The 27099-nt window shown below is 55.5% G+C and overlaps 2 protein-coding genes across 4 annotated transcripts; one reads left to right on the top strand and one right to left on the bottom strand.

Annotated features, from left to right (window-relative positions):
* Window positions 1-121: 121 nt before the first annotated feature.
* SLC66A1 (solute carrier family 66 member 1) lies at window positions 122-16817 on the bottom strand. Of its 3 annotated transcripts, none has more exons than XM_072751011.1 (8): window positions 16726-16817; window positions 12057-12222; window positions 2928-3057; window positions 2362-2449; window positions 1860-2002; window positions 1639-1731; window positions 1090-1275; window positions 122-591 (listed from the first exon to the last, which is right to left on the bottom strand). In XM_072751011.1, exons 2-8 carry the CDS (start codon window positions 12218-12220, stop codon window positions 520-522), a joined length of 876 nt encoding a protein of 291 aa, XP_072607112.1. In that variant the 5' UTR covers window positions 12221-12222; window positions 16726-16817; the 3' UTR covers window positions 122-519. The 3 variants fall into 3 exon arrangements, with proteins under 3 accessions (XP_072607112.1, XP_072607114.1, XP_072607113.1); XM_072751013.1 differs by having other exon boundaries at window positions 12057-12225; window positions 16726-16813; XM_072751012.1 differs by having other exon boundaries at window positions 312-591; window positions 2362-2383; window positions 12057-12225; window positions 16726-16803.
* A 115-nt stretch (window positions 16818-16932) lies between these two features.
* On the top strand, window positions 16933-26879 carry LOC112929812 (aflatoxin B1 aldehyde reductase member 4). The gene is made up of 7 exons (XM_026012046.2): window positions 16933-17308; window positions 21344-21531; window positions 21728-21832; window positions 23304-23400; window positions 23622-23721; window positions 24315-24444; window positions 25370-26879. The coding sequence occupies exons 1-7, from the start codon at window positions 16972-16974 to the stop codon at window positions 25529-25531; spliced, it is 1119 nt and encodes a 372-aa protein (XP_025867831.2). The 5' UTR covers window positions 16933-16971; the 3' UTR covers window positions 25532-26879.
* The last annotated feature ends 220 nt before the right edge of the window (window positions 26880-27099 follow it).

The raw sequence follows: 27099 nt of genomic DNA on the forward strand, positions 1-27099 counted from the left end.
CCCCGGAGGCCAAGCTCCCGCTTGGCCCTGCCACAGCCCGACCTCCGGGCCCCAACCTGGAAGCTGCTGCCCAGAGCAGCGCGGACCCCAGCACCTCGGGGAAGGAGCAGAAGGACGCCTCGCTGGCAGGGACTGTTTACTCGGCCGGCCGGGGTCAGCAGCAAGGTCCTGGGGTCACCCGGCTGCGGCCGCGCCCCGCTCCAAGGAGTGTGCACGCAGGCGGACGGAGGGGGCCGGGGGTGCAGCTGCAACCCCTCCCTCGAGGCTCCCAAGGGACAGCAGCTTCAGACTGCGGGGTGTCCCAAGGGGGCGGGGGCTGGCCCTGGCGCCCCACTTCCTCCTCACTCCCCGCAGAGTCCGGGTTCCTGGAAGCGGCGGCCAGGAGGTTTCGGAGGTGGGGACGCAGCTGGGCCGGGGCCTCCAGGTGCCCCCGGCTCCCTCCATGGCCCAGTCCGGGGGCAGCAGCGCCGGGCTGGCCCATACTTGTCCCCTCCTGGGAGTGGCCACTGGGGGTCCTGGTCAACTGGGGAGGAGGGGCTGGCGCTCCGAGGAGGTGGCGGTGTCCCTGTACACCAGGAACTGTATGGAGATCTGGAGGCGCCGACGTCAAGGCCAAACCGAGTGGAGGCTGGGATGGACGTACCCCTGGGGGCCTTGGCTCCCTGGAGAGCTGCTCCCCTCTCCCCTCCACCCCGCACCCTGCCCCCACCCCAAGGCCAAGGCCCCAAGCCCCAGCTGCAGCCCCCCCCAAGGCTCTAGAGGACAGCCTCTTCCCCCCGCCCCGTTCCTCAGGGCCTTTGCACAAGCTGAGGCAAGGCCACCTCTCCCTTGCCTTTGCCGCCCCCCCTCCCGGTCCTCCTCCTCCCAGGAGCACTTGCAGAGGCCTCGGCTGACCTTCTAAACCAAGACAGCACCTGGTGTGACACAGACAGGTTTCCCCCGAAGTGCTCAGTGCCACCGCCGAGAAGGGGGTGCCAACGGCCACTTCACTGAGCTGGGAGCTCCCCAGGGTGCCGGGCACACGGACTCCCCTCTCGGATAGATGGAGGCTGCCACCTGCCCCCCGCTGCCCCTGACCCCGGAGGATACGATGGTGTCGAGCAGCAGCACGCCCAGGCTGCCCACGAGCCAGGGCAGGTGGTGCAGCAGGTAGCTGCCCTCGCTCTGGCCCACCTCGGGGTTCTTGAGCAGCACGCTCAGCCCGTACAGCGTGTTCCCCAGCATCACCAGGGCGAACAGTGAGTAGGAGACGCCCTGCGTCGACTTCCTCAGGAACTGGGGGGCGGGGGGGGGGGGGTGGTCAGAGGCGTGGGCCGGGGCTCCTGCCACTCCGTCCACCCCGTCACACCATGTGCCCGAGCTGGCTTCCCGCCGTGGGCCCGCGCCCAGCATCCGCACTCCCACCACCCGGCCCAGGTCCCCAGGAGCCCGGCTGCCCCTCGCTGCCCCCCCGCCACTCCCTCCCCCCCTCGGAGGGCTGCAGGCTGAGCCCCCCCACACCTGGCGCTGCGCCCCCGTCCCAGAGGCAGACACCGAGGCCCGGGGGAGCCTTCCCCACCCCGCCCGCCCGGGCCTTCTGCACACAGAGCACGCGGTGACCGAGGGCCCCCCCCCCCGCCTGCCCCTGCCCAGGCTCACGTTGGTGCGGATCTGAGGCAGCCGCGACAGCAGGTACAGCACGCTGGACACGGAGCCGATGACGAAGCCGATGATTTCCTGCTGAGTGAAGGGCTGAGAGGGCGGGGGTGCTCAGCGCCCACGAGGGGCCGGGGTGCGCCGTGCCATCGGGCTCCCTCGTGGGGGAGGCCCACCCGTGGCTGGCGGGGCCCCAGCCGCCACCTCACGCACCCCCCGCTCACCTTGCTGCCCGGCTCCACGGACAGGAGCGTCCGGGCCCGGAAGACCTCGGCCGGGGCAGCCTCGGGGCCGGCGCGCCTCAGCAGCGGGGTGCCGCACGCCACCCCCGAGCCGACCAGGAGCACGGCGTTGATGGGGGCAGACACTGCGCCGGGGGAGGGAGCGAGGGTCACACCGGGCAGCAGCCACCAGGACGCGCCCCAGCCCCTCGGGGCTACCTAGCCCACCGTCCACAGCAGCACCCTCCTCGTCCGCAGCAGCACCCTCCTCCAGGGCGGGGCGCCCATACAGAAACAAACGCTCCGGGGGCCGCCCCGCCCGCAAGTGACCCCGGCTGTCACCCCTGCTCAATCCTCGGGGCCACTGTGACCTGTGTCCTCGTCACCTCGGCTCCAAGCCCAGGTGAGGTCAGGTGAGGCCGGGGGAAGCCCACCTCCCCCGAGGCCCGGCCCTCCCGCCACCCCGTCCCCGTCCCCGGCCACCCGCCCGGCCACCCGCACTCACACGCCGAGGGCCGCTTCTTAAACTTGTAATGAAAGTAGAGCGACAGCATGAGCAGGTCCGCCAGCACGTAGTACACGGCCGTGTAGGTCTGCGGGAAGCGGGGCTCAGGGCACCAGGCGCGCAGCAGGCGGCCCGACCCACGACCCCGCCGCCCTGACCTCCTGGGGCCCCGTCTGGGTCCCTGTCCCCGAAGGACGCGGAGGGCCCGGCCTGCACAGACGGAGGGAGGTGGCGGGCGCGCCTCGGCGGGGCGGACGGGGCTCAGGGGTGAACTGAGGGTCCCGGCTGAGGCCTTCCCGGCGGGGAAGACGGCGATGCCGGCCTGTGGTTCCCGGCACCTGCCACCTCGCCCCCCGAAGGCAAACCTTTCCCTCACCCACCCTGGCAGCTCAGCAGGGCGCCCAGCACCCCAGAGGCACCCTCTGGTTTGATGTGCTCGTTCTGCAGACGGGCGACAGGCCCGGAGAGGGCACGGACCAGCGCTGCACGGCAGGAGCAATGGTCGGGGGCGGGATGCTCCTGGCGGCTGCTCCCCACCCCCACCCCCCACCCCCCGCGGGACCCACCTGCAGGGGCAGCTGGTCGGCCAGGAAGGAGCCGATGAGGTTGCAGGAGTCTCCTCCGATCCAGCCCAAGAGGAACCACAGAGACAGCGCCTGGTCCATGTTGCCGGCCTTGCAGGCCTTGATGTACTGGCTGCAGGAGAGGAAGATGACACGGGCTCAGGGGAGGGCGGGGCCGCGGCGGGGGGGCTGGGGGGGCACAGGAGGTCCCCTGGGAGCCCAGCCTCCCTGCAGGCAGGACCCCCAGGAGCCTCCCTGTGCCCTTTGGGGACGCTCACCGGGGGAGTTCTCTGCCAACTAGGGGTCTCTAGGGTATCAGATTCCCCTCCACAGCACCCCGGAGCCTCCCCGGGGGCACCTGGAGTTTGGTGTTGGGACCCCGCATTCACTCTCCTACACAGGGAGGCAGGGGTTCAGACGACGGTGGCAGTGGCGGGAGCCAGGGCCTGGCCTGCGCTGTGTCCCGAGCAGCAGAGAAGCTGGGCCAAACCACAGCCCGGTTCCTTCAAAAGGGCAGCGGGGAGGGCGGGGCTGTGCCCCCGGAGCTCATGCCCCGGTGGGTGGCTGGGACCCCCTGGTTCCTTTCCCAAAGACCCTCTCTTCAGACCTCCGGCCAGTGTCAGTGCGAGGTGACAGGCCTCAGCAGAATCCTGCGCCCTTGGTGCTGCTAACCCGCCGGCCCTGCAGAAGCCCCCGAGGGCAGCTCTAGTCCGAGCAGGACGGGCCAAGTCACATCACTCGGGGCCTTGGCGCCAGCGTCACAGCCAGCGTCACAGCCAGCGCCCCGGCTCCGGTCGCTCTGATCCTTTATACAACTGCCATTTACTCTACATTTCTGTTTAATCGCCCGTATATATTTTATTTATTATTATTATTTTAGGGGGGCGGCAGAGGGAAAGAAAAAAATCTTTTCTATTTAAGGTTTATTTGAGGGAGAGAGAGTGGGGGTGCAGGTGGTGGGGGATAGAGGGGGAGAGAGTGAGAGACTCCCAAGCAGAGTCAGTGCAGAGCATGGAGCTGGATGTGGGGTTCGATCTCACGACCCTGAGACCATGACCTGAGCCGAAACCCAAGAGTCGGCCGCTTAACCGACAGAGCCACTGGGGTGCCCCTCGTCTGTGTGTATTTAAATAAAGGACTAAAGAGCACCTCATCCCACCCATCACCCAAGTCAGAAGCCGAGAAACCGGATATGGCCCTGGTTCTTCCCACGGCCTCCCTGCCTTCTCCTCCTCCTGTCGGGTCCCACCCCTGCCCGTGCACCTGCCTGTCCCCCATCCGAGCCTGGCTCCCCCTGAATCTGTCCTCCCTCTCAAGGGCCCTTCCGAAGTCACTCGGATCCTTCTGCGGCTCTCCAGCGAGGGCCTGCATCCTCCTGAGCGTGTCCTCACAAGGCCCCAGGGCCAGCTGTCCCTCTGTCCCCGCCCCTCCACCAGGACTTATTTCCCTTTCTCCAGACTCTTCATTGGCAGCCAGACAGCTGACTCTCTCCTCTTCCTTTTTGTCTTTCGTGGCTCAGGAAGTATCACTTCCTCCCCACGGCCTTCTTGACACAAGCTCGCCGGTGTCCTCTACTTCCTCCTCCGTAACACGGGGACATCCTTGTCCCTCCCAGACGCAAGCTCCCTGAGGGCAGGAAGAGTGTCCAATGCAGGCCTGGCACCCAGAAGGTCCCTAAGTAAGGTCTAGCCTATGGCCCTTACAGCCCCTTGTAGCACACATGACTTGGCAAGTCCTAGATTTCAGGGACCGTGACTGTCTCACCCAAGGAAGGCTGAGTCCTAAGGAGGGGCAGAAAAGCAGGCACCTTCCTGCTGTCACCTGGGGCTCTCTCCCAGGCCTCTGACCCCCTCCCTGGTGAGCCAGCCGGCCTCCGGCAGGGCCAACATGATCTCAGCCAGCTCCCCAGGTAGCTCTAGAGATGCACTCACTCTGGAACAGGGCGTCTCTCCGTCAGCCTCTGTGAGTCACCCACACCTGTCCTGTCAGCCTGGAAGGGCCTCTCCAATGCCCCCGACAGCGCTGCTTGCTGGATGGCTTCCACGGCCTCCCAGCTGGCCTCCCTGCCTCCGGTCTCACTCCTTGCCCTACCAGTCCTTTTTCCCTGAGACTCCCAGACTGCCTTTTCAAGGTAGCCAGAATGGAAGCGCTGTAAACCCAAGGACGGCACCTATTTTTGTTTACTTGCAACCTGCCTACTACATACAGCACCTAGAACAAGCTCATTCAGCAAAACTGCCAAGTCCACAACAGGATACTAGGATAATTCAGCGGGGGGATGATGGTCTTTTAAATACATGGTACTGGGGGGGATCCCTCGGTGGCTCAGCGCTTTGGCACCAGCCTTTGGCCCAGGGCGCGATCCTGGAGTCCCGGGATCGAGTCCCACATCGGGCTCCCGGCATGGAGCCTGCTTCTCCCTCCTCCTGTGTCTCTGCCTCTCTCTCTGTGTCTCTATCTCTATCATAAATAAATAAATAAATCTTTAAAAAAAATAAATAAATACATGGTACTGGGGATCCCTGGGTGGCGCAGCGATTTGGTGCCTGCCTTTGGCTCAGGGCGCGATCCTGGAGACCCGGGATCGAATCCCACGTCGGGCTCCCGGTGCATGGAGCCTGCTTCTCCCTCTGCCTATGTCTCTGCCTCTCTCTCTCTCTCTCTGTGTGTGACTATCGTAAATAAATGATAAAAAAAAAATAAAAATAAATAAAAACACATGGTACTGCGACAACTGGGTATCTCCAAGCTAAAGAACGAGACTGGACTCCTACCCCATACCGTGCACAAAATACAACGTAAACTATACCAAAGACCCATTAAAAAGAAAACCACAGGGACGCCTACGTGGCTCAGCAGTTGAGCGTCTGCCTTCAGCTCAGGGCCTGGTCCTGGGGTCTTGGGATCGAGTGTCACACTGGGCATCCTGTGGGGACCCTGCTTCTCCCTCTGCCTGTGTCTCTGCCTCTCTGTGTCTCTCATGAATAAATAAATAAAAATCTTTTAAAAAAGAGAGAGAGAGAGAGAGAGAGAGAAAGAAGAAAGAAAGAAAAGAAAAGAAAAGAAAAGAAAAGAAAAAGAAAAGAAAAAAAAAAAAAGACAGGCCCAAGGTGGAGTCACTTAGGCCAAATCACCAAACAGGGGCTTAAAAACTAACCTAATCATATTTCAACCTCCCCCAGAAACGTAGTCTTAATCGCTCAGGAATTTTCTGGTCAGTAGCAATGAGGTAATCTGTCCCATGTCACATGTCTCCACCCCCCACAAAGGAACATGACGTCATCTACCAAGACCCCCTGCAGGAAAGTGAGCTTGCAGGATCTAATCCCTTCTTTTTTTCTACTAATTCCTTGCCCCACTGTCTTTCCTATAAAAACCTTCCATTTTGGAAAGCTCCTTAGAACATCTATTTGCAAAAAAAAAAAAAAAAAGAAAGAAAGAAAGAAAGAAAGAAAGAAAAGAACATCTATTTGCTGGGCGCCTGGGTGGTTCAGTCAGTCAGCTGTTTGTCTTCAGCTCAGGTCATGATCCCAGGGTCCTGGGAGTGAGTCCCCCACTGGGTTCCCTGCTCAGTGGGGAGTCTGCTTCTGCCTCTGCCCCTCACCCTACTCATGTGCTCGCGCTCTCTCTCTCTCTCTCTCTCTCTCTCGCAAAAGCAAATCTCTTGAATTTTTTAAAGATCTATTTGCCGTGTAGGATGCTGCCCAATTCATGAATGACTTAATAACCCAAACTGTGTCTTCAAATTTCACCAGTGGAATTTTGTTTTTTAACAGACCTAAATTTAAAACCTCCTCTATCATACTGTGATTCATAATAAGAATTATAGGGGCGTGCCTGGGTGGCTCAGTCGATTAAACATCTGAGTCTTGATTTTGGCTCAGGTCATGATCTCAGGGTCCTGAGATGGAGCCCGTCTTGGGCTCCACGCTGGGTGTGGAACCTGCTTAAGCAGGTTCTCTCTCTCCCCCTCTGCCCCTACCCTAAAAAAAAAAAAAGAAATTGGTCTTCACCCCATCCCTGGCATATTGCTAAGTAAGATTCCTGGGATTTCCTAAGTGATTTGAGCAATACAGGTGCCATTCGTTATGTTATTTTGGAACACCTCTGGGTCACCTCAAGATGAGGGCTGGTGGCTGTGATGTGACTAAACCATTGGTACTTTCACTCCCGTTGCCCTGACCTCTGGGGAAGCGAGAGGGACTGGAGATGGGGTCCAATCGCCAGCTGCCAATGATGTAACCAATCAGGCCTGTGCAGCGAAGCCTCCAGAACTCGAACAGACAGGTTCAGAGAGCCTCCAGGTTGGTGACTGGAGGACCCAGCAGCTCCATGCCCCCGTCCGCATCCCCTGCCCTGGGCATCCCTGCCAGCTGGCTGCTCCCAAGTTAACCTCCTTTCATAAGAAGTCCGTGATCTAGTGAGTCGACCGTGAGCCGTTCTCCCAAATGAGTCAAACTCAAGTAAGGGGTTTGTTGGGACCTCCAATCTATAGCTGGTCTACACGTATCAGAAGCACAGGTGACAACGTGGACTTGCCACTGACATCTGAAGGGGGAGGGGCAGCCTTGTGGGACCGAGCCCCTAACCTGTGGGATCTGATGCTGTCCCAAGGTAAACAGGGTCTGAACTGTTAAATGCTGGACGGTGTGGGGAAAATATACATGTGAACACTGATGTCAGAATCAGGTAAATCTACAAACCTGTTGTGGTAAAGAGCAAAAGAGGGCTTGACTACCACCATTCTGACCTCAAACTTTTTATACATTTTAAAATTTAAATTTTTTTAAAGATTTTATTCATTTATTCAGGAGAGACACACACAGACAGAGAGAGAGAGAGAGAGAGAGAGGCAGAGACACAGGCAGAGGGAGAAGCAGGCCCCATACAGGAGGGAGCTCGACGCGGAACTCGATCCCGGGTCTCCAGGATCAGGCCCTGGGCTGCAGGCAGCGCTAAACCGCTGAGCCACCCGGGCTGCCCCAAATTTAAATTTAATATGACAACATATAGTGTAACACCCAGTGCTCATCCCATCATGCACCCTGCTTAGTGCCTGTCACCCAGTCCCCCCGTCCCCCCACCCTCCTCCCCTTCTGCAACTCTTTGTTTGGTTCCCAGAGTCAGGAGTCTCTCGTGGTTTGTCTTCCTCTCTGATTCTTCCCACTCGATTTCCCCCCTTCCCTCATGGTCCCTCTCACTATTTCTTACATCCCACGTGTGAGTGAAACCACATGATGATGGTCTCTCTCCGACTGACTCATTTCACTCAGCACAAACCCTCCAGTTCCATCCGTCCTTTCTGATGGCTGAGTACTATTCCACTGTGTGTAGACACCACACCTTCTTGATCCATCCATCTGTCGAAGGACATCTCAGCTCTGTTCAGTTTGGCTACTGTGGACACTGCTGCCACGAACACTGGGGTGTGGGCACCTGTTGTTTCACTACATCTGCTGGTAAATACCCAGTAGTGCGATCGCTCGGTCGTAGGGTAGCTCTATTTTTAACTTCTTGACAAACACTGTTTTCCAGAGTGGCTGCACCAGCGTGCATTCCCACCAACAGTGCAAGAGGGTTCCCCTTTCTCCACATCCTCACCAACATGTTGTTTCCTGTCCTGTTAATTTTAGCCATTCTCACTGGTGCAAAGTGGTATCTCATTGTGCTTTTGATTTGTACTTCCCTGATGACAAGTGATGTGGAGCATTTTTTCATGTGCCTGTTGGCCATGTGTAGGTCTTCTTTGGAGAAACGTCTGTCAAACTTTCTTTCTAAACTTTCGTCTTTAAGTAGGTTCCATGCCCAGCACAGGGCTTGAACTCACGACCTGAGATCAAGACCTGAGCCAAAAATCAAGAGTCAGAGGTTTAACTGACCTAGCCCCCCCAGGCGCCTGCCCCTTGGCCTTAAACTTTCAATCTTGATTAAGTTCTTCTTTCTAGCTTATCCCTTAACTCAGGCAAAAGACCACGTGGGCAAAGCATCCTGGGAAGGGAAACGAAAGTACCTGCTCAAGCAACAAGGACTGCCCTGAGCCAGCAAGACCCGGAGTGACTGACCCCAAGACAATGCCTGATCTGACCTTCACTGCGCCCCCATATGTTCCCACCGACCAGAGTCCCCCACTGTCCTTATATAAACCTGGAGGAATTTTCAGCACCTGGGAGACAGTCTTTGAGACACTAGTCTGCAGTCTTCCCAGAGTCAGCCTCATGGAGATAAGCTCCTTTCTCATTTCACCACCACTCATGTCTCTGCCTTTGGGTGAATGCTCAAACCGGATTTGTCTGGGACCCCCTGGAGCCAGCTGCGCTCCTCGTACCATAAGGGTAGGTCTCTGTTACTTGGGTTAGGCCACGATGTTTTTTTAGATGTGACACCAAAAGCACAAGCAAAAAAAGAAAAAAGAGATAAGCTGTACATCGTCCAAATTTAGAACTTCTGTGCTTCAAAGGACACTCTCAAGGAAGTGAAAAGAGGACCCACAGAATGGGAGAAAATATTTACTAACCAATCACATGTCAGATGAGGCTATCGTATTCAGACTACATAAAGAGCTCTTACAACTCAACAGCAAAACGAAAAATAATACCATTGAAAAGTGAGCAAAGGGGGCACCTGTGGTGGCTCCGTCTGTTAAGTGTCTGTCTTCAGCTCCGGTCATGATCTCAGAGCCCTGCATAGGGCTCCCTGCTCAGCAGGGAATCTGCTTCTCCCTCTGCCTCTGCCTGTGCTCTCACACGTGCTCTCTCTCTAATAAATTAATTAAATTTATTTATCTTTTGCCTTTTTTCCCAGAAATAATTAAATTTTTTTAAAAAAGAAAAAAAAGGGCAAAGGATCTGAAAAGACCTTTTCTTAACATCACTAGCCATCAGGCAAATAATAATCTAAAACCATATACAAATCATAAACTATGTAACGAGATAACACTTCAAACCCATTAGAATGGCTATAATGAAAAGATGGAAAAACATATGCATTGATAAGGATATGGACGCACTGGAACCTCACACACGACTGGAAGGTATACAAAAGGAATATAAAATGGTGCAGCCTCTTTGGAAAACAGTCTGGCAGTTAGTTCCCTGTTAAAAAGAAAACCACAGGGGATGCCTGGCTGGCTCAGTGGATGGATCATGGGACTCTTAATCTCAGGGATGTGAGTTTGAGCCCCACGCTGGGGATAGAGATTACTTTAAAAAAAAAATCTTGGGACGCCTGGGTGGCTCAGCGGTTGGGCGGCTGCCTTTGGCTCAGATCGTGATCCCAGGATCCGGACTGAGTCTCATATCTGGCTCCTGCAAAGAGCCTGCTTCTCCCTCTGCCTATGTCTCTGCTGCTCTCCCTCTGACTCTCATGAGTAAACAAATTTTAAAAAAGAAATTCTTAACAAAAAAACAAAAAACAAAAAACAAAAAACCAGAGGCCCAAAATGACATCACTAGGACCAGACTAAGTCATGAAATCAGGGCTTAATAATGTTTTTTAAAACATCCTTAAAAGAGGAACACCTGGGTGGCTCAGTGGTTGAGCATCTGCCTTTGGCTCAGGTTGTGGTCCCAGGGTCCTGGGATCGAGTCCCACATCGGGCTCCCCGTGGGGGGGTCTGCTTCTCCCTCTGCTTATGTCTCTGCCTCTCTCTGTGTCTCTCATAAACAAATTTTTAAAAACTTAAAAAAAAAAATCCTTAAAAGATTAAATACAGTTACCACATGACCCAGCAATTTTACCACGTAGGCATACACCCAAGAGAAGTCAAAATGTATGTACCCACAGAAACTGGCCCATGAATGTTCAGTGGCCTTCACCGTAACAGCCAAAAAGTGGAAACAGCCCAAATGTCCATCTGGGAATGAATGAATGAATAAGATGTGGAACATCACACATTAGAATATTCTTTGGAAATAAAAGGAATGCTGTCCTGACATCTGCTACAATGTGGGTGAGCCTGGAAGCCGTTCTGGTAAGTGAAAGAAGCCGGTCTTTCACATGCTCTATGATTTCATTTACAGGAAATGTCCAGAGTTGGCAAATCTATATAGAGACAGGAGGTAGACAGGTGGTTGCCAGGGGCTGGGAGCTTCGGGGGGAATAAGGAATGACTCATTTCTTTAGGTTTTTTTTTTTTTTTCCCTAGGGTGATGAAAATGTTCGAAAACTGATTATGGCAATGGATACACAGCTCTGTGGATATTCTAAAAACACCGAATTATACATCAAAAGAGGCTAATTATATGATATGTGGATTATCTCTCCAAAAAGCTATTTTTCAAAAATGCCGAGCTCCTGATGAAACCCTTATCTTCCTCAGGATAAAGAGCCCATCTCCTGACAGTAGAGAACCCTCACATTGCAGGGCCTTCGGACCTCACGTCTCCCCGTGCCCCTGACCCCCACACACTCTGTCCAGCCCCAGGACTCTGACCACATTGTGCCAAGGCCCAGAGCCCCGTGCTTGACGTACACTCTCTCATGCCATCCTCACACCAACCCTGGAAAGGAGGGAACAACATTCCCATTTTGCAGATGAGGAAGCTGAGCCGTGGAGCAGCAAAGTGACTCTCCCAAGTCACAATGCGTCTCCGATCCTCAGTAGCTGCAGGGATCATACTATTTTGTAATCACTGCTTGCCGGCCACCCACCAGACTGTCACAGGACAAGGGCTGTGTTTGGGGCATCTGAGCCCTCCTACCCCTCTGGTTCCTCTCTTCTTAGCTGTGCAACCCAGGGCAAGATACTTAGCTTCTCTGACTTTCCATTCCTTCCATCCATAAAGTAAGGATGGTAACTGTACCTGTTTCACAGGGTTACGAGAATTAAGTGAGCTAAGAACACTTCAAGTGTTTAGGACTGAAGTACGTAGTGTGCACTGAACAAACAGCAAGTGTTAATGTTGTTACTATTATCTGTGTGTCGGCATCGCACAGCATAAGGTGGGACCTAGGGTGCGGTTCAGTGCAGGGCTCTCCAGGGTGGGTTGGAAGTCAGCAAGTGGGAGTGGTGGAGGGCTCACGCTTGACCTTGAGTCTGGAGAGGCCCAGGGCGGGTGATCTACCTCCGGGCAGTGCCTGAGCCATCACCCCACCGCACCCCCTGTCCCGGGCCAGCGCCCTGCCATTACTCACGGGAAGGTGGATGCTGCAAAACAGAGAATGGAGATCAAGCCCAGGCCCACGCTGGCCTCGTCCCAGCCGTCCTGGGCACATTCGCCGAACACGTCCCATATCCACTGGCGGGAGCCGTTGGGGCAGTCGGAGAAGTTGCCGGAGCCCACCTTCTTCCAGACCATGGCTGCTGTGGGAGTTCAGGAGGGGTGTCCAGGGAGAAAGAGAGGGGGGCCTTTAGCCTTGGGAGGTCCGGCCCCTGGGCTCCTGAGCTCCTCGCCCCCAGCCTCGCCCATCCCGTTATCCCCCAGCACAGGGCAAGCCCCCAAACCCTAGGACACGCTCAGCCTGGAGGACAGAGAGCAAAGCACCCTTGTGACAACCACCTGTGCAGGGAGAGAGCTGGGTCTGCGCACAGGGTCGAACGAGCTCAAATGCCAGCTTTACCAAAACTCGTCAAGGCTGCGACTTTGGGCAAGAGCCTCCGCCTCCCTGGGCCACCTGTAGGGTGATTAGCCGGCCTCCCTCCTACAGTTGCCCTGAGGCTGAAAGGCTTCAGGCAATGAGCCCTCAGAATCACTTTGTTCCTGCTCCCCAACATTTACATTGTTTCCAATCTTTGGTTTGTTAGTTAGACCAGCAGGGAGCTTGTAAATTACAGGAGGCCCCATTAAGGCCCCATTAAGTAGGTTCTCTTATTTAAGGTAGGGCTGTCCGCCCACAGGGGTCAGAGGACAACACCGCCCCAGCCTGGGGGGTGGGGCAGCTTGTGCAGGCCGCTGGATTCGCTGGATGCGAGCCTGGCACCCCGCCGATTCTCCACGAGCACGTGTGGGGCTCCTGCAGCCAAGGAGTCGAGCCACCTTCCCATTCTCACCGCCCACAAAGCCTGAAAGTGGCGGGTCCCAGGAGCGGCAGGAATTTCCCCTCCTGATGCCCGGGCGCCCTGCAGTGGCCACGGCAGTCACCTTCTGCGAGACAGTCCCAGACAAGGCAGAGCGAGGGGAGCCCGACGGCGCCACCTCTACCAGGAGAGACTCACCAGGCCCCGGATCACCAAGCTCTGCTCCTAGCACCTTGCAGGCATTGCCTCATTTTGTCCCCACATCAACTCCATGAAGGGGACACGGGGGCTCCTGATACATCCCAGGCACCAGGGAAGTGACTTAACATCGGGCCAGGAAGCGGTGGAGGCAGGAGTCAAAGCCGGGCCTGGAACCCCAAGCCGCAGCTCCTGGCCACCCTGTCATGCTGCCTCAGGCGCTCTGTCCCCGTGGGGCAGGCTGCCCAACCCCCCCAGCAGCAGAGGCAGACCTGCCCTTCTCTCCCCGTGCCCAGAGGCTGTCCTCGCCGGACTGACTCCCGAGATACCTTCAGTTCCTGCTGCCCTCAGCCGGCCCAGGATCCCCATAAAGCAACACCCTGTGCCCCAGATCATATCTGTGGCCCCCCAGATTCATACATGGAAACCTAACCCCCAGTGTGAGGGCACTGGGGGGGGGCTCTGGACGCGCTTGGGTCAGGGGAGCAGAGCCCTCAGGAAGGGGATGGGCGCCCTTATACAAGAGACCCCAGAGAGCTCCCTCGCCCCTTCCGCCACGTGGGGGGACACAAAGACAGCCATCTGTGAACCAGGAAGCAGACCCTCACCTAATACCACATGTGCTGGTGTCTTGACCTGGGATTTTTCCAGCCTCTTGAATTGTAAAAAATCAACGTTTGTTGTTTATAAGCCACCCGGTCTTTGGTCTTTTGTCATAGCCCTTGAATGGACCGTCACTCTGGCTAGACTCTTGGAAGTGAGGAGGGAAGGAAGCCAGTCAGCTTCTTTTCTCAGGAAATGGGACTCTCAGGCCTACTGTGATGGGCCATGGGCAGAAGCCCCAAGCCGGGGGTAACAGTGTCCAGGTCACGTGTGCCAGGGTCACTGCTGTATCTGCAGGGCCCGGCAAGGGTGGCTGACAGCCTCTTCCTGCATCCTGGCCACCCACCTGGATGCCCTTTAGCACATCAGGGAGCTCTTCACCTGATGTCCTGCCACCAGCACCTGCAAGGCCACCCAGGCTAGCAGACCGTCTGGGTAAGTACTGTCATCTTTGCTGCACTAAAGGCATTTCCAAGCAAGTCCTTTGTCCCCCTACTAGACCCCCACATCGCCCCCTTACAGATTCTTTGCTGCACTAAAGGCATTTCCAAGCAAGTCCTTTGTCCCCCTACTAGACCCCCACATCGTCCCCTTACAGATTCTGTGTCTGCCCATCCAGTTCACTGCCACCCTCGTAACTTCCCTGGGAGGTGGGGGATACTGTCCTCATTTTCCAGGTAAGGCTGGGTAGCGTTGCCCAAATAAGGAACCTGCCTGAACCTGTCTGTAGAATGAAGATGATGACCCTGGCTCCTTGGGGTTTGTGGTGCAGATGAAATGCACATAAGGAAGGCTCTCAGCCCATGCGTGACCGAACGTGTGCTGGGGACTATTTTAAGGATGAGAATCCAGGAGTTCAACCACCCTGAGGTCACCCCTTGCCTGCTTCTCACCAGGTTAGGGAGGAAATAAAGTGAATACATCACTGGTGAGGGAAGGGGGTGTCTTGAGCATTATAGCTTGGCTCACAGGGCCCAGAGCAGTGGGTGGGTGGTCCCCGATCCTTCACGGGGCACATGCACAGCTCAGGATGCTCTAAGACACACCTGATCCTGACCCGAAGAGGCCTTCTCCTGGGGGCCATCATCTGTAGGTTCTGACCCAGCTAGGGAGCCTGCCTGCGCGCTAGGCCTGGCTTCTGGGAACGGGCCCACCTCCTGGTCACACAGCAGCATGAGAATGGATGTTCAGGGTTGCAACAAAGCTTGACTGCATCCAAGGTTTGACAAGGACCACAGCAGGGGTTGGTGCCCTGGCGCCACAGAGGGCACACGTCCAGAATTCAGGCTCAGTGTCTCTGGACTTCAGATCAGGGACTTTGGGTTTAAGAAGCAACCCCGGGTGTGCACCAGGGGTGGCTAAGTCAGTAGAGCTGGCTAAGTCAGTAGAGCAGGCAATTCCTGATCTCAGGGTTGTGAGTTCAAGCCCCACGTCGGATGTGAAGATTACTTAAAAATAAAATCTTAAAAAAAAAAAAAAAAAAAAAGCACTACCAGTTGTTTCTGGTGCAAACAACCACGCTTGGAGAAAGCCTGGGCTGGAGAAGGCATCTCCGGCCGCACCCAAGCTCCTCTCTTGGATTCCAAGCTGAGTCAGGAAGATGCTTCCCACGGAAGCTTCCCATGGAAGTGGCAAGCCTCCAGGCTTCTGCACATGTGGTCTCTTCCCTTAAGAGGGTCCTTCTCAGGGGATCCCTGTTTGGCTCAGTGGTTTAGCCCCTGTCTTTGGCCCACGGCGTGATTGATCCTGGGGTCCTGGGATCGAGTCCCACATCGGGCTCCCTGCATGGAGCCTGCTTCTCCTTCTGCCTGTGTCTCTGCCTCTGTGTCTCTCATGAATAAATAAAATCTTTAAAAAAAAAAAAAAAAAAAGAGTGTCCTTCTCCCCCTGGAGGGCCGGGTAAGGAGACACTAGTACCTCGTTCTAACATGCTACCTCAAAGACACCTTGCAAAGGCTGGTCAGACGACACCTGTCACCTCTTCCCCTCCCCCCCATTCACATATCTGAAGAACGCTTATCACATTCCTCAGCTAAGCCTGCTCCTCAAGCTCATGCCTCTCCCTTCACGCTAGTTGTGATGGACTCTCAGGGCCAGAAACAGCAGCTGCAGAGAAAAGGTCCAGAAAGAGGGGACAGAGAGAAAGAGAGACGGAGAGGAAAGGCAAGGGAAGAAAGAAGGAAGGGAGGGAAGAAGGAAGGAAGTAAGCAAACTAGCTGTGAGCTCAGATGACCTAGGTTCGAGGAGAGAGCACTCTAGAACTGACCGGCCGGTGTCCACAAGCACAGAACTGCAGGGCAGGTGACTGAGCCTCAGAGTTCCAATCTGTACAATGGGGGGGGGGGATAACCTATGTCTCCACTCCCTAGACCGACTGCAGAATTAAATGACATAATCCAGGCCAAGGGATTAGGAGGGTGCCTGGCACAGATTAGCCACTCAATGGTAACAGCCTGGGATGGCTCTAGTGGGGGGACACCCCCCCCCCCGGGAACCCCTCCCCGGGGCTCGAGCGCGAAGCAGCCTTCGGTAGGTGAATGGACAAGGCCCGGGCCAGTCCTCAGCCTTCCAGACCCAGCCTCCCCGGCCACACACTTCAAAACTTGTCCTGGGCACAGAAGGGGAGGGCCATCTGGGCTCCCTGCAGAACACGGCGTCCCCACTGCAGGCCTCGGGTCCCCGGCCACCTGGTGACTCAGGCCAGCGCCGCCGGCTTGTCGGGGATAATGACAGGGCAGCGGCGGGGGTCAGCGCTCAGCCGCGCCGAGGCCCCTGCCCTGGCCTGCCCTGCGGAACACAAAGCCGTCGGCCCCGCCCGCCCGCACCGGGGGCTGCAGTGAGGACCCAGACCCCCACCCCCGGCCAGGCTGGTCCAAGAGACCCCCCAGGGGCCACCTGACCCCGGCCCCGAGCCTCGTCCCAGGACCTCGCGCCCCGGGGAGGGGGACGGAAGCCCCAAGACGGCCCAGGGGCTGCACGAGGCCCCTGGAAAGATGCGGCGGGGGCGCCCCGGAGTCCCGACCCCCAGCCTCCAGGCCGACTCACCGCGCCACGACCCGCCGCCCGCCCGGCTTCTGGGGTCAGTCTGCTCAGCCCCGGTCAGCTGACCCGAAGCCCCGCCCCGGAGCCGCGTGGCCCCGCCCCCGAGCCGCGTAGCTCCGCCTCCTGCGCGAGGGGCGGGAGCGAACCGCGCGTGCGTGGGGGCGGTGCGCGTCGGCCCCGCCCTCCCTCGGCCCCGCCCCCAGGCGGGTGGGCGGGGCTCCGGGCGCCCAGTGCGCAGGCGCCGACGTCATGCTGCGCGCCGTGGGTCGCGCGGTGGCGGGCGGTGCGCTGCGCTGCGCTCCTGGTGTCCCGGCGCCCGAGCTTCGCGCCGCCGCCGCCGCCGCCGCCATGTCCCGTCCGCTGTCGCCGTCGCGGGCCGCCTCGGGCACCCCGGCGCGGCCCGCCACCGTGCTGGGCACCATGGAGATGGGGCGCCGCATGGACGCCGCCGCCAGCGCCGCGGCCGTGCGCGCCTTCCTGGAGCGCGGCCACACGGAGCTGGACACGGCCTTCATGTACAGCGACGGCCGGTCGGAGAGCATCCTGGGCGGCCTGGGCCTCGGGCTGCGCGGCGGCGACTGCACAGGTGACCCCCCCGGCCTCAGGCCCCTGCACCTGTCGCCCCGGACTCCGCTTTGTCCCCACCGTCCCCTGGGGGTGCAGCTCCGGAGCCGGGTCCAGTCCTGCGCTTCCTCCCCGCCTCGCTTTCTCGGGCCCCTCCCGAAGGCGGTGGTCTCCAGAGCCGGGCGCTGCCCCCTCCAGCCCTGCCGGGTGCCCCAGCCCGCCCCTCTCGGCGTTGCCCTCCTCCCCCCCACCCCACCCCGTGGCTCCCTGAGCAGCACCCTCTTCTCATCCTGGTCTGTCATCAACCCCTAGACTTTGCTCCCTGCAGTTGGCAGTGCCCCGCCCCCCAACCCCCACCCCACCCCGGAGACATCTGCATCTAGGCCACAGAGCAGGCGGGAGGGAGCTGGGATGGAACATTCGGAGTGAGGAGGTTTGTTCTGGGGCTGCAGGTGGCTCCGGCCCGCCCCCAGGGAGCTTACAATCTAATGGGAAAGGTTGAAGCCCAGAAGAGGAAGCACTTTGGGGGGATCAGGGGGTCCAGGAGAAGCACTAGGGAAGGTTCGGAGAACACCAGAACTGGGCCTTAAAGGGTCAGTTGAAGTTTGCTGCGGGGACGCCTGGGTGGCTCAGCTCTTGAGCATCTGCCTTCAGCTCAGGTTCTGATCCTGGGCACCTGGGATCGAGGCCCACGTCGGGCTCCCTGCTTCTCCCTCTGCCTGTGTCTCTGCCTCTCTCTCTCTCTCTGTGTCTCTCATGAATGAATAAAATCTTTAAAAAAAAAAAAAGTTTGCTGGGAAGAGAATGGGAGAGAGGGGCATTGAAGGCCGAGGGCACAGCTGTGCAGACCAGGCTTGGAAATGCAGCATCTGGTATGTGGAGGGACAACCTGTAGACAGGTGCGACTTGGGTGGTGGATGGATGTGCGCCGCAGGGACCCTGTCCCTCATTAGCCTGACGCCGTTGAAAGTGCCGAGGAGGGTGCCTGGCACATGGTAGTGAGTAGGAAAATGTTGGGATTTGGAGCCGACAGCAGGGAAATAATTTTTGAGACTTCTTTTGTGCAAAATAAGGTGGTTTTTATCAAGCACAGAGTGGGGGTAGGACCTGTGGGCAGAAAGAGCAGCACTGGGGTTGTGATGGGTGACTGGTTCTGTTCTTTCAAGTTGACGGGTTTAGGGTCAGCACAAACCTCCAAGGTATTTTGGACACTGGATTTCCAGGACCTTGAGGGGGCTAGCTATTATTAGGAAAAAGTCTGTTTAAGGGGGATCCCTGGGTGGCGCAGCGGTTGGGCGCCTGCCTTTGGCCCAGGGCACGATCCTGGAGACTCGGGATCGAATCCCACGTCAGGCTCCCGGTGCATGGAGCCTGCTTCTCCCTCTGCCTATGTCTCTGCCTCTCTCTCTCTCTCATTGTGTGCCTATCATAAATAAATAAAATTTAAAAAAAATTTTTAAAAAAAAGTCTGTTTAAGGGTCTCTCTCCTCCTTCTGCTCCTCCCTCCTAAAATAAATAAATCTGGGATCCCTGGGTGGCTCAGCGGTTTAGCGCCTGCCTTCGGCCCAGGTCATGATCCTGGAGACCCGGGCGAGTCCCACATGGGGTCGAGTCCCGCATCGGGCTCCCTGCAGGGAGCCTGCTTCTCCCTCTGCCCGTGTCTCTGCCTCTCTCTGTGTGTTTCTCATGGATAAATAAATAAAATCTCTTTTAAAAATTAGTAAAAATGTTTAAAAATATAAATTTTTTTAAAGGAAAAGTTTTACTCTATACTAAAGAGTAAACTCAATCATGAGACCCTTCAGATATGTGTTAGTGGGCCATAGGCTTGTTGGATGATTGCTAACATGTATCTTGTGGGGAGGGGGGTAGAGATCAAGGAAGTTTCCAAAGGAATTTTTATTTTTATTTTTTATTTTATTTTTTTAAAGATTTTTACTTCATTTACTCATGAGAGATACAGAGTGAGAGAGGGAGAGGCAGAGACACAGGCAGAGGGAGAAGCAGGCTCCATGCAGGGAACCCAATGTGGGACTCGATCCTGGGTCTCCAGGATCAGGCCCTGGGCTGCAGGCGGGCTAAACAGCTGCGCTACCGGGGCTGCCCAGGAATTTTTATTTTTATACGTTAAAGTAGACCTACGGGGGGCAGCCCCAGTGGCGCAGTGGTTTAGTGCCGCCTGCAGCCTGGGGTGTGATCCTGGAGACCCGGGATCAAGTCCCGCATCGGGCTTCCTGCATGGGGCCTGCTTCTCCCTCTGCCTGTGTCTCTGCCTCTCTCTCCCTCTCTGAATGAATAAATAAATCTTAAAAAAAAAAAAAAAAAAAAAGTAGACCTACAGGATTCTGGGGGAAGGGGGCAGACCAAGATTGCCTCTTGCCCTTAGCAAAATATTAACATTGAGGCTGCTGAGTCCATAGAGAAATGTCCCTCTGCCTGTCTCAAGGACTTGTCAGGGGCACCTGGGGGGCTCAGTGGTTGAGCGTCTGCCTTCTGCTCAGGTCGTGATCCCAGGGTCCTGGGATCAAGTCCCGCATCAGGCTCCCTGCAAAAAAAGTCTGCTTCTCTCTCTGTGTGTCTCATGAATAAATAAAATCTTAAAAAAAAAAAAAAAAAAAAAGGACCTGTCAATAGGCTGTAGGCAGTAAGGAAATTTAATTTTTTCTTTTGCCTTTGTTTCCGACATCAGTGGGGCCCAGTAAACGTTCACTCATATTTTTACAAACATCCTCTGCTGCTCTTCTGTCCTTCCCAGCTCTCGTGCGGGAGCCCCTCTGGGTCCTCCTTCAGTTCATAGCTTGGTGGGGCTGGAGGAAGCTGTATCTCAGACCCACGAGTTCTGGTTAACCCCGCTGCCTCCCCCTTAACAATGAAGATTTAGTTTCTGAATTGGTTTTTCTCTTCCCAGCCCTTCCCTGCGTCCTTGAGCCTGGGCACTCGCTGAGCCAAAGTCCACAGGTTGGACTTAAGGCAAAGTTCACACCAGGAGTGCAGAGGATTTGAGAATTGTGGGGGGAAATGGAGAAAATGTGGGCATGGGGGCCTGGTTCTCTCCTACATCCCAAGTGGCCATGTGCCTCCTCTCTGACCTGCAGAGTTGCCTTTGCCAAGTGTGAGAAGTGTAGAATCCAGACACCTGGCGCGCTCTAGCCCTTCTTGGCTGCTTGCGTGGCAGTACAGTATCCCATCCTCATGGGGATCATGTGTCAACAGTGGATGCACAGATGCGCACACTGCCCTGAGTGCAGGGGCAGGGCATCTGCAACCGGCTTCTGCTCCTTTTGCCTTGTACCTCTCAGATTGATCTCTGCCAGCGGCACCTGTTCAGGCAGCTGCATCTCTGCAGAGTTCTCGAGGCAGCCTCTCGCCTCCCTGTGTCCAGGCCTGCCCCCTTGAATTCCCTCCCAGCTTCAGACACAGCGAGCATAGCTTTGGTTGACAGTATTTGAAAAAAAGCATTTGCGATTAGGTCTGTCACCCTTCTCTTCTTGTCCCCTGTCCCATCGCTCTCTGCCTGGAGTTGATGCTCTTATAACTCCGAATTGCAGGGATGGGCCTCCACGGACTGTGTGTTTGCCTTTGTGACTCTGCCCATGTTCCCAGGGTCCAGAATGTGCTTCCCATCCTTCCATGTCGGCCTGGACTCATTCTTAAGAGACTCAGCTCCTGGGTCATGACTATAGAAAGCCTACCCTGGAATTCCCAGGACGGCCACACTCCTCTACTCTGGACTCCTTTAGTGCCGGGGAGGCTTTTCTCTATTGTACTTACCTTAGTGTAATATCACCTTTAGGCTATGAGCTCCTTGAGGGCAGAGAATAAGTGTGCTTCTAGGCAAGGCCTGGTGTGGCCAGCAGTTTGGTGACATACTAGTGATTATAACAGCAGTGAGCATTGATGACATAAATGTCATTATACAATGCTCATGATCTCCCTATGAGGGCGGTACAATTGTTATACCCCCATTTTACAGATTAAAGAATTGAGGCTCAGAAAAGTGAAGTAATTTAGGCGGTCATATAATAAGCCTCTTAACCATTGCTTGCTCCCCTCAAAGTGAAAATTGCCACCAAGGCCAATCCCTGGGAAGGGAAGTCCCTGAAGCCTGATAGTCTCCGGACTCAGCTGGACACATCCCTGAAACGATTGCAGTGCTCCAGGGTGGACCTCTTCTACCTACATGCCCCTGACCACGACACCCCTGTGGAAGAGACGCTGCGGGCCTGCCACCAGCTGCACCAGGAGGTGAGGCCAGGCCCGAGCTCCAGGAGGTGGTCTGCTGCTCCTCTCCTCGGCCTGTCATCACCCAGGAGAGGGGAGGCACCAGGGTAGTCCCAGAGCAGAGATGGGGACAGACCCCAGCCCCACGCGGCCCGCCCCTGTCTCCCCTTTCTAATGTCCTGGGCCGCGGTGGGTTCTGACGGGGACCTCTCCCCCGCAGGGCAAGTTCGTGGAGCTGGGCCTCTCCAACTACGCCGCCTGGGAGGTGGCCGAGATCTGCACCCTCTGCAGGAGCAACGGCTGGGTCCTGCCCACCGTGTACCAGGTGAGGGCCGGGGCCTCAGGCGCCTGTCTGCAGGCCTGCTGCTGATCCCTGGGTTCTCTTGGCCCCTCCGACGGCCTCCTGTGCTCTCTCCATCCCCGCCACTCCCCTGCTGACTGCCTGGAGGTGCTCCCAGGTGCCGTGGGGCTGTCGTGCAAGCCCTTTAGCTTGTCCAGGAGGCACCTGCTCCCTCTGGCCCTGGCTGTCCTGCCACCTGCATGTGTTCCTTGGCCCCTTCCTTCCTGCTCTCTCACTGAGTGCGTTAGCCTGGACCACTCTTCCTCTTCTCCCTGGTAGAGAAGTAAGTGCTCAGGCCTCACTGAGGTGGCTCGTCCCCTGGAAGCCTTTCCCAATGCCCCAGCAGAGCCTCCAGTATCTAGACATCACCTTTATGCATTTAGGGAGTATTTGTGAGCATCTGCTGCAATCCCAGAACCCACCTCCATAGTGACCACCTGTCTTCTTTTTGTGTATCTTTTTAATTGAAGTATAATTGATACATCATGTTATTTGAGTCTCAGGTTTATAGCATAACAGTCTATGTTACGCTGTGCTCACCACCAGCGTGGTAGCTACAGGGTCAACATGCAGAGCCAGTCCAATACCATTGACTTATTCCCTCTGTTGTGCCTTTCATCCCTGTGACTTACTGGTTCCCTAACTAGAAGCCGGTGCCCCCCATTTTTGCCTATCCCCGAACCCATCTCTTCCAACAACTGGTAGTTTGTTCTCTGTGTATATGGGTCTGTTTCTGCTTTTTTGTGTTTGCGTTTTGTTTTTTAGATTACACATATAAGTGAGATCACACAGTATTTTTCATTTAGCATCATACTCTGTAGGTCATCCCATATTGTCACAAAAGGCAAGACTTTATCCTTTTTTACATGGCTGAGCAGTACTCCTTTATCCATTCAACTAACGACGGCGACTTCTTTGTGTTTAGTCTGACGCTAACACCTGTGGGAGGCAGAGGCAGAAACCTGGCTGGACTTGCTCGTGTGTGGCAAGGCAGTGTCCAGCCACAGCTGGCAACAATAGCTGTTTGTGGAATGATATAGCCGCCCGGCTTCCCTGCCTTGGGCCCAACACCATCGTCCCATCCCCCACCACCACTAGGAATTTGGGAAATCATTGCTGAAGTCCTGAGCAGGTTTTGACTGATAATTTTAAAAGAAGGCTGGGGATGGGGTCCAGAGTGGGTCCTGGGTGGCGCAGTGGGTTAAAGCGCCCAACTCTTGGGTTATGGCTCAGGTTTGATCTTGAGGTTGTGAGGTTGAGCCCCACATCAGGCTCTGCGCTGAGTGTGGGATCTGCTTTAGTTTTTCTGTCCCTCTTCCTCTGCCCCCCTAACCCACGTAAGCTCACATACATGTGCGCACGTTCTCTTTCTCAAATAGATAATAAAGAAGAAAAGAAGGTGGCTAGGGTTCCTTCCCTTGACACAAGCAACCTCTCCTGGCTCTTCTACCTGCAGGGCATGTACAACGCCACCACCCGTCAGGTGGAGACGGAGCTCTTTCCCTGCCTCAGGCACTTTGGATTGAGGTTCTACGCCTACAACCCTTTGGCGGGTATGGGCGGCTGCAGGGGTGGGGGGCAGGCTCCCCCTGGGGTGGGAGGCCATTCCTGGCCCTGTCCCTGCCTATTCCTGACACAGTGGAGGCAGGGAGGGATTTGAGAGGCTAGGCTGTGTCCTCCATCCCTCCTGGGCCCCCCCACCATCCCCTGCCCAGTCCAGAACAGCCTCTGGGAGCAGCGTGGGCCTGCTGATCTGACGGCGGTCTTCCCACAGGGGGCCTGCTGACGGGCAAGTACAAGTATGAGGACAAGGATGGGAAACAACCCGTGGGCCGCTTCTTTGGGAATAACTGGGCTGAGACCTACAGGAATCGGTGAGCTGGGGATGGGCTGCGTCAGGGTGGGTGGGGTGCAGGGTGAAGTGGAGAAATTCTATGCTGCTTTCCTGGGGGTTCCAGGTCTTCCCTGCTGTCTGGACCTATGTCTCTTGATTCCTGCAGAAATTACCAAATTCTGGAATTTCTTGTTTTCTCGGGACCTCTGTGAGCAAATGGAGATCCATAGATCTTCCGGGTCTTCCAAGTCATAGCTCTTCCCTGAGAAGTGCTTATCACTTGCCTGAAGGAAAGAGTGAATCCCAGATTGATGCTCAGGACCCCAGGCCTCAATCCTGCCCCTGGTACTAGTTACCTTTGCTTCACTAGGTAAAGTAAGGGCAGACATTATGAGTTTTTAAGAACTCATGAAAAAGTTAAAGATGTTTTTGAGGACTCTGGTAAGACCCCTTTAACTGCCTTATGTGCCCAGTGGTTCTGCTGCCCAATAAAGTAGACGTGATGCTGGAAGATCACTGGTCCCTCTTCTCTGCAGAGTTGCGTGGGCATAGCTGCTGTGCTTGGCTTTGTGGCTGTAACCTCAGTGTGACCTCATGTTATTGACCCTTGTGCCACCCTCCCCACTTGCCCAGCTTCTGGAAGGAGCACCACTTCGAGGCCATTGCCCTGGTGGAGAAGGCCCTGCAGGCTGCGTATGGCAGCAGTGCCCCCAGCATGACCTCGGCCAGCCTCCGGTGGCTGTACCACCACTCCCAGCTCCAGGTAACCCAGCCCACCTGGAGGGGGCACTACTACCCCTTTTAGGAGAGCTAGAATTACCTTTACGTGATTTCTAAGTAGTACATTCCCCTCCCCCCCCACCCAAAGACTTTATTTGGGGAACACCCTGCTGGTTCAGTCAGTGGAGCATGTGACTCTTGATCGCAGGGTCGTGAATTCATGCCCATGTTGGTCATGGGGCTTGAAAATAAATACAAGAAATTTATTTTTCAGTCATCTGCACACCCAGTGTTAGGACTCAAACTCACAACCCTGAGACCAAGAGTTCTGCACCAACTGAGCCAACCAGGACGAGGGCTGCGCGTCCATGTACTTAGTACTCAGGCCCTATGCAGTGTCATTCCCCCACTTCTACAGATGAGGGAGTGGGTTCACACAGCCATGCAGGGGGTAGACGGTTTCTCAGAACTCAATAGCCTCACTCTTTGGTGGGATTTTGGGGTTGCCCTCTCCTTGGCATCCCCTGTTTTCCTAACTAAAACCTTTCCCTGCATCAGCCCATTCAGTTGCATGGTGTTTGAAGTACACAGTGTAGTTTCTCAATAAACGGACGCCAAGTGCCTGCCATGGTGTCTCGTTCCCATAACCATGTTGAAGATGGAGAAGCTGGAGTCACAGGGAGGTGGTGTAACCAAGCGGCCGTATGCGGCTGCTAGTCTTAGAACTGGGCTCTGAGCCTAAGTCTGTCTGAGGATGAGCAGCGTGACAGCAGAGAGAGAAAGGACAGGGCTTGTGGTCACATAGTTAAGGTCCTTGAAGGCATCTCAGGTTCCTTGTGGAACTATATTCAGTGTAAATAAACACCAGAGCCCAAGGCTTGGCGAGGGCGGGGCAGGGCACAGAGGAAGTGTGGCCGAGGTCGCCACGGTGCACAAGTGTGGTCCCATCTGGCTGTCTCCCCTTGCAGGGTGCCCGTGGGGACGCAGTCATCCTGGGCATGTCCAGCATGGAGCAGCTGGCCCAGAACTTGGCGGCGACTGAGGAAGGGCCCCTGGCACCGGGTGTGGTGCAGGCCTTCAATCAAGCCTGGCACCTGGTCGCCCACGAATGTCCCAACTACTTCCGCTAGGGCCAGGCCCGCCTCCAGCTGCCAGAGGTTTCTCTCTTTCAGGTCACCTCTTCTGTTCTCATCCCAACTAGTCTGCCTTAAGCTGATTTAGTGGACTTTTTTGATTGTCTGGATCGATGCATTATTTTTCTAGATTCCTACCTGGCTCCCAGTTGCCTTCACAATGTGGAAAGGTTGGGGCTGCTGTCCACTTTGGAAGTTCCTGTCTGAATAAAGCAGACACCTGACCTGACTGTAATCTAGGCCCTGAGTAAACCCCACGAACCTATGTCCTTTACTGTCTGCAACCTGTTTTCATCCTGCTCCAGGGAGGCAGGACTGTGAACTGGAGTCTCCAGAGGGCAGAGGTGCAGCACACACTGCCCTCAGGAGGGCGCCTCCTTATCTCTGTCCAGAAACCAGCCTGAACTCTCAATGGCAGGACTGAGGTCTCCTCACTCTGCTGGTCATAGGAGAAGAAAAGGAGGCCATACACCCAAAAGTAAATATTCTAGTTCAGAATCACTTCATGAAATAGAAATAGAGTTCTTGGGGCAAAACCTGTTAGCATCCCCACCAAGAAGCAGAAAGATGCCCCTGGGGACCCCCTAAGATGTTGGGTGACATTTTTAACAGCCTCTCAGTTTCACCAGTGGCTTTTCTCTTGTCCTGGTGAAAGCCTCCTGTCACCTTGTCATCTCTAAGACTCTCAGCCTTGCCCAGGGTCTCCTGCTGTTGAAAGTGGAAATGTGACATGGGCAGCCGGGGTCCCCATTTCCCTTGGCAAACCCCTACTCCAAGCAGGGGACACCTGAGGCTAAAGAAAAACCCCATTTCTGATGGTGGCTATTTGACCATTCCCAGTGCAGAAAATCAGTCTAGCCCTGGGCAGGGAGTTGGGAGTTAGCCAAGCAACAGAGGTCAGCAGTTGGAGCTTCCAGATCTTGAAGTGAGACAGAGGGCTCAATTTGGAAATGTCAGACCAAACCACCAACCAGAAAGTCTTTGTTCTAAGAAATGTTCTGTTTGCCATCTAGAGGGAGATACCTTGCAGACAAAATTTTATTCTCTTAAGAAGCAGTCACCCTCCCTTGTCTTCACAATAAAATGGATTCTTCCCCTGAGTGGAATGGTGTATCAGTTACCATTGCACAACTAGCCATCCTAAAATTGAGTTGACTAAAATGGCAAAAATCCTCCAAGTTGCAATTAATCTGAAGATTCAATGCAATCTCTACCGAAAGTCCAACTGGTTTTTTGTTTGTTTGTTTGTTTGTTTGTTTGTTTGTTTTAACAGAAATTCATAAGTCCTAAAATTCGTATGGAAATTCAAGGGACACAGAATAACTAAAATAATCTTGAATAAAAAGACTGAGTTCTCTGATTCTTTATTTCAAAACTTACCATAAGCTATAATAATAAGACGTGTGGTGCTGGCATAAGGGTAGACATATAGATCAATGAAATAGAATCGAGAGTCCAGAAATAAACCTTTACATATATTTTCAGTTGGTTTTAGAGAAGCATGTCAGGACAATTCAATAGGAAAATGATAGTTGTCAACAACTGATGCTGGGACAACTGGATAT

The sequence above is a fragment of the Vulpes vulpes genome, chromosome 2 (assembly GCF_048418805.1).
Source record: "Vulpes vulpes isolate BD-2025 chromosome 2, VulVul3, whole genome shotgun sequence".
Taxonomy (NCBI): domain Eukaryota; kingdom Metazoa; phylum Chordata; class Mammalia; order Carnivora; family Canidae; genus Vulpes; species Vulpes vulpes.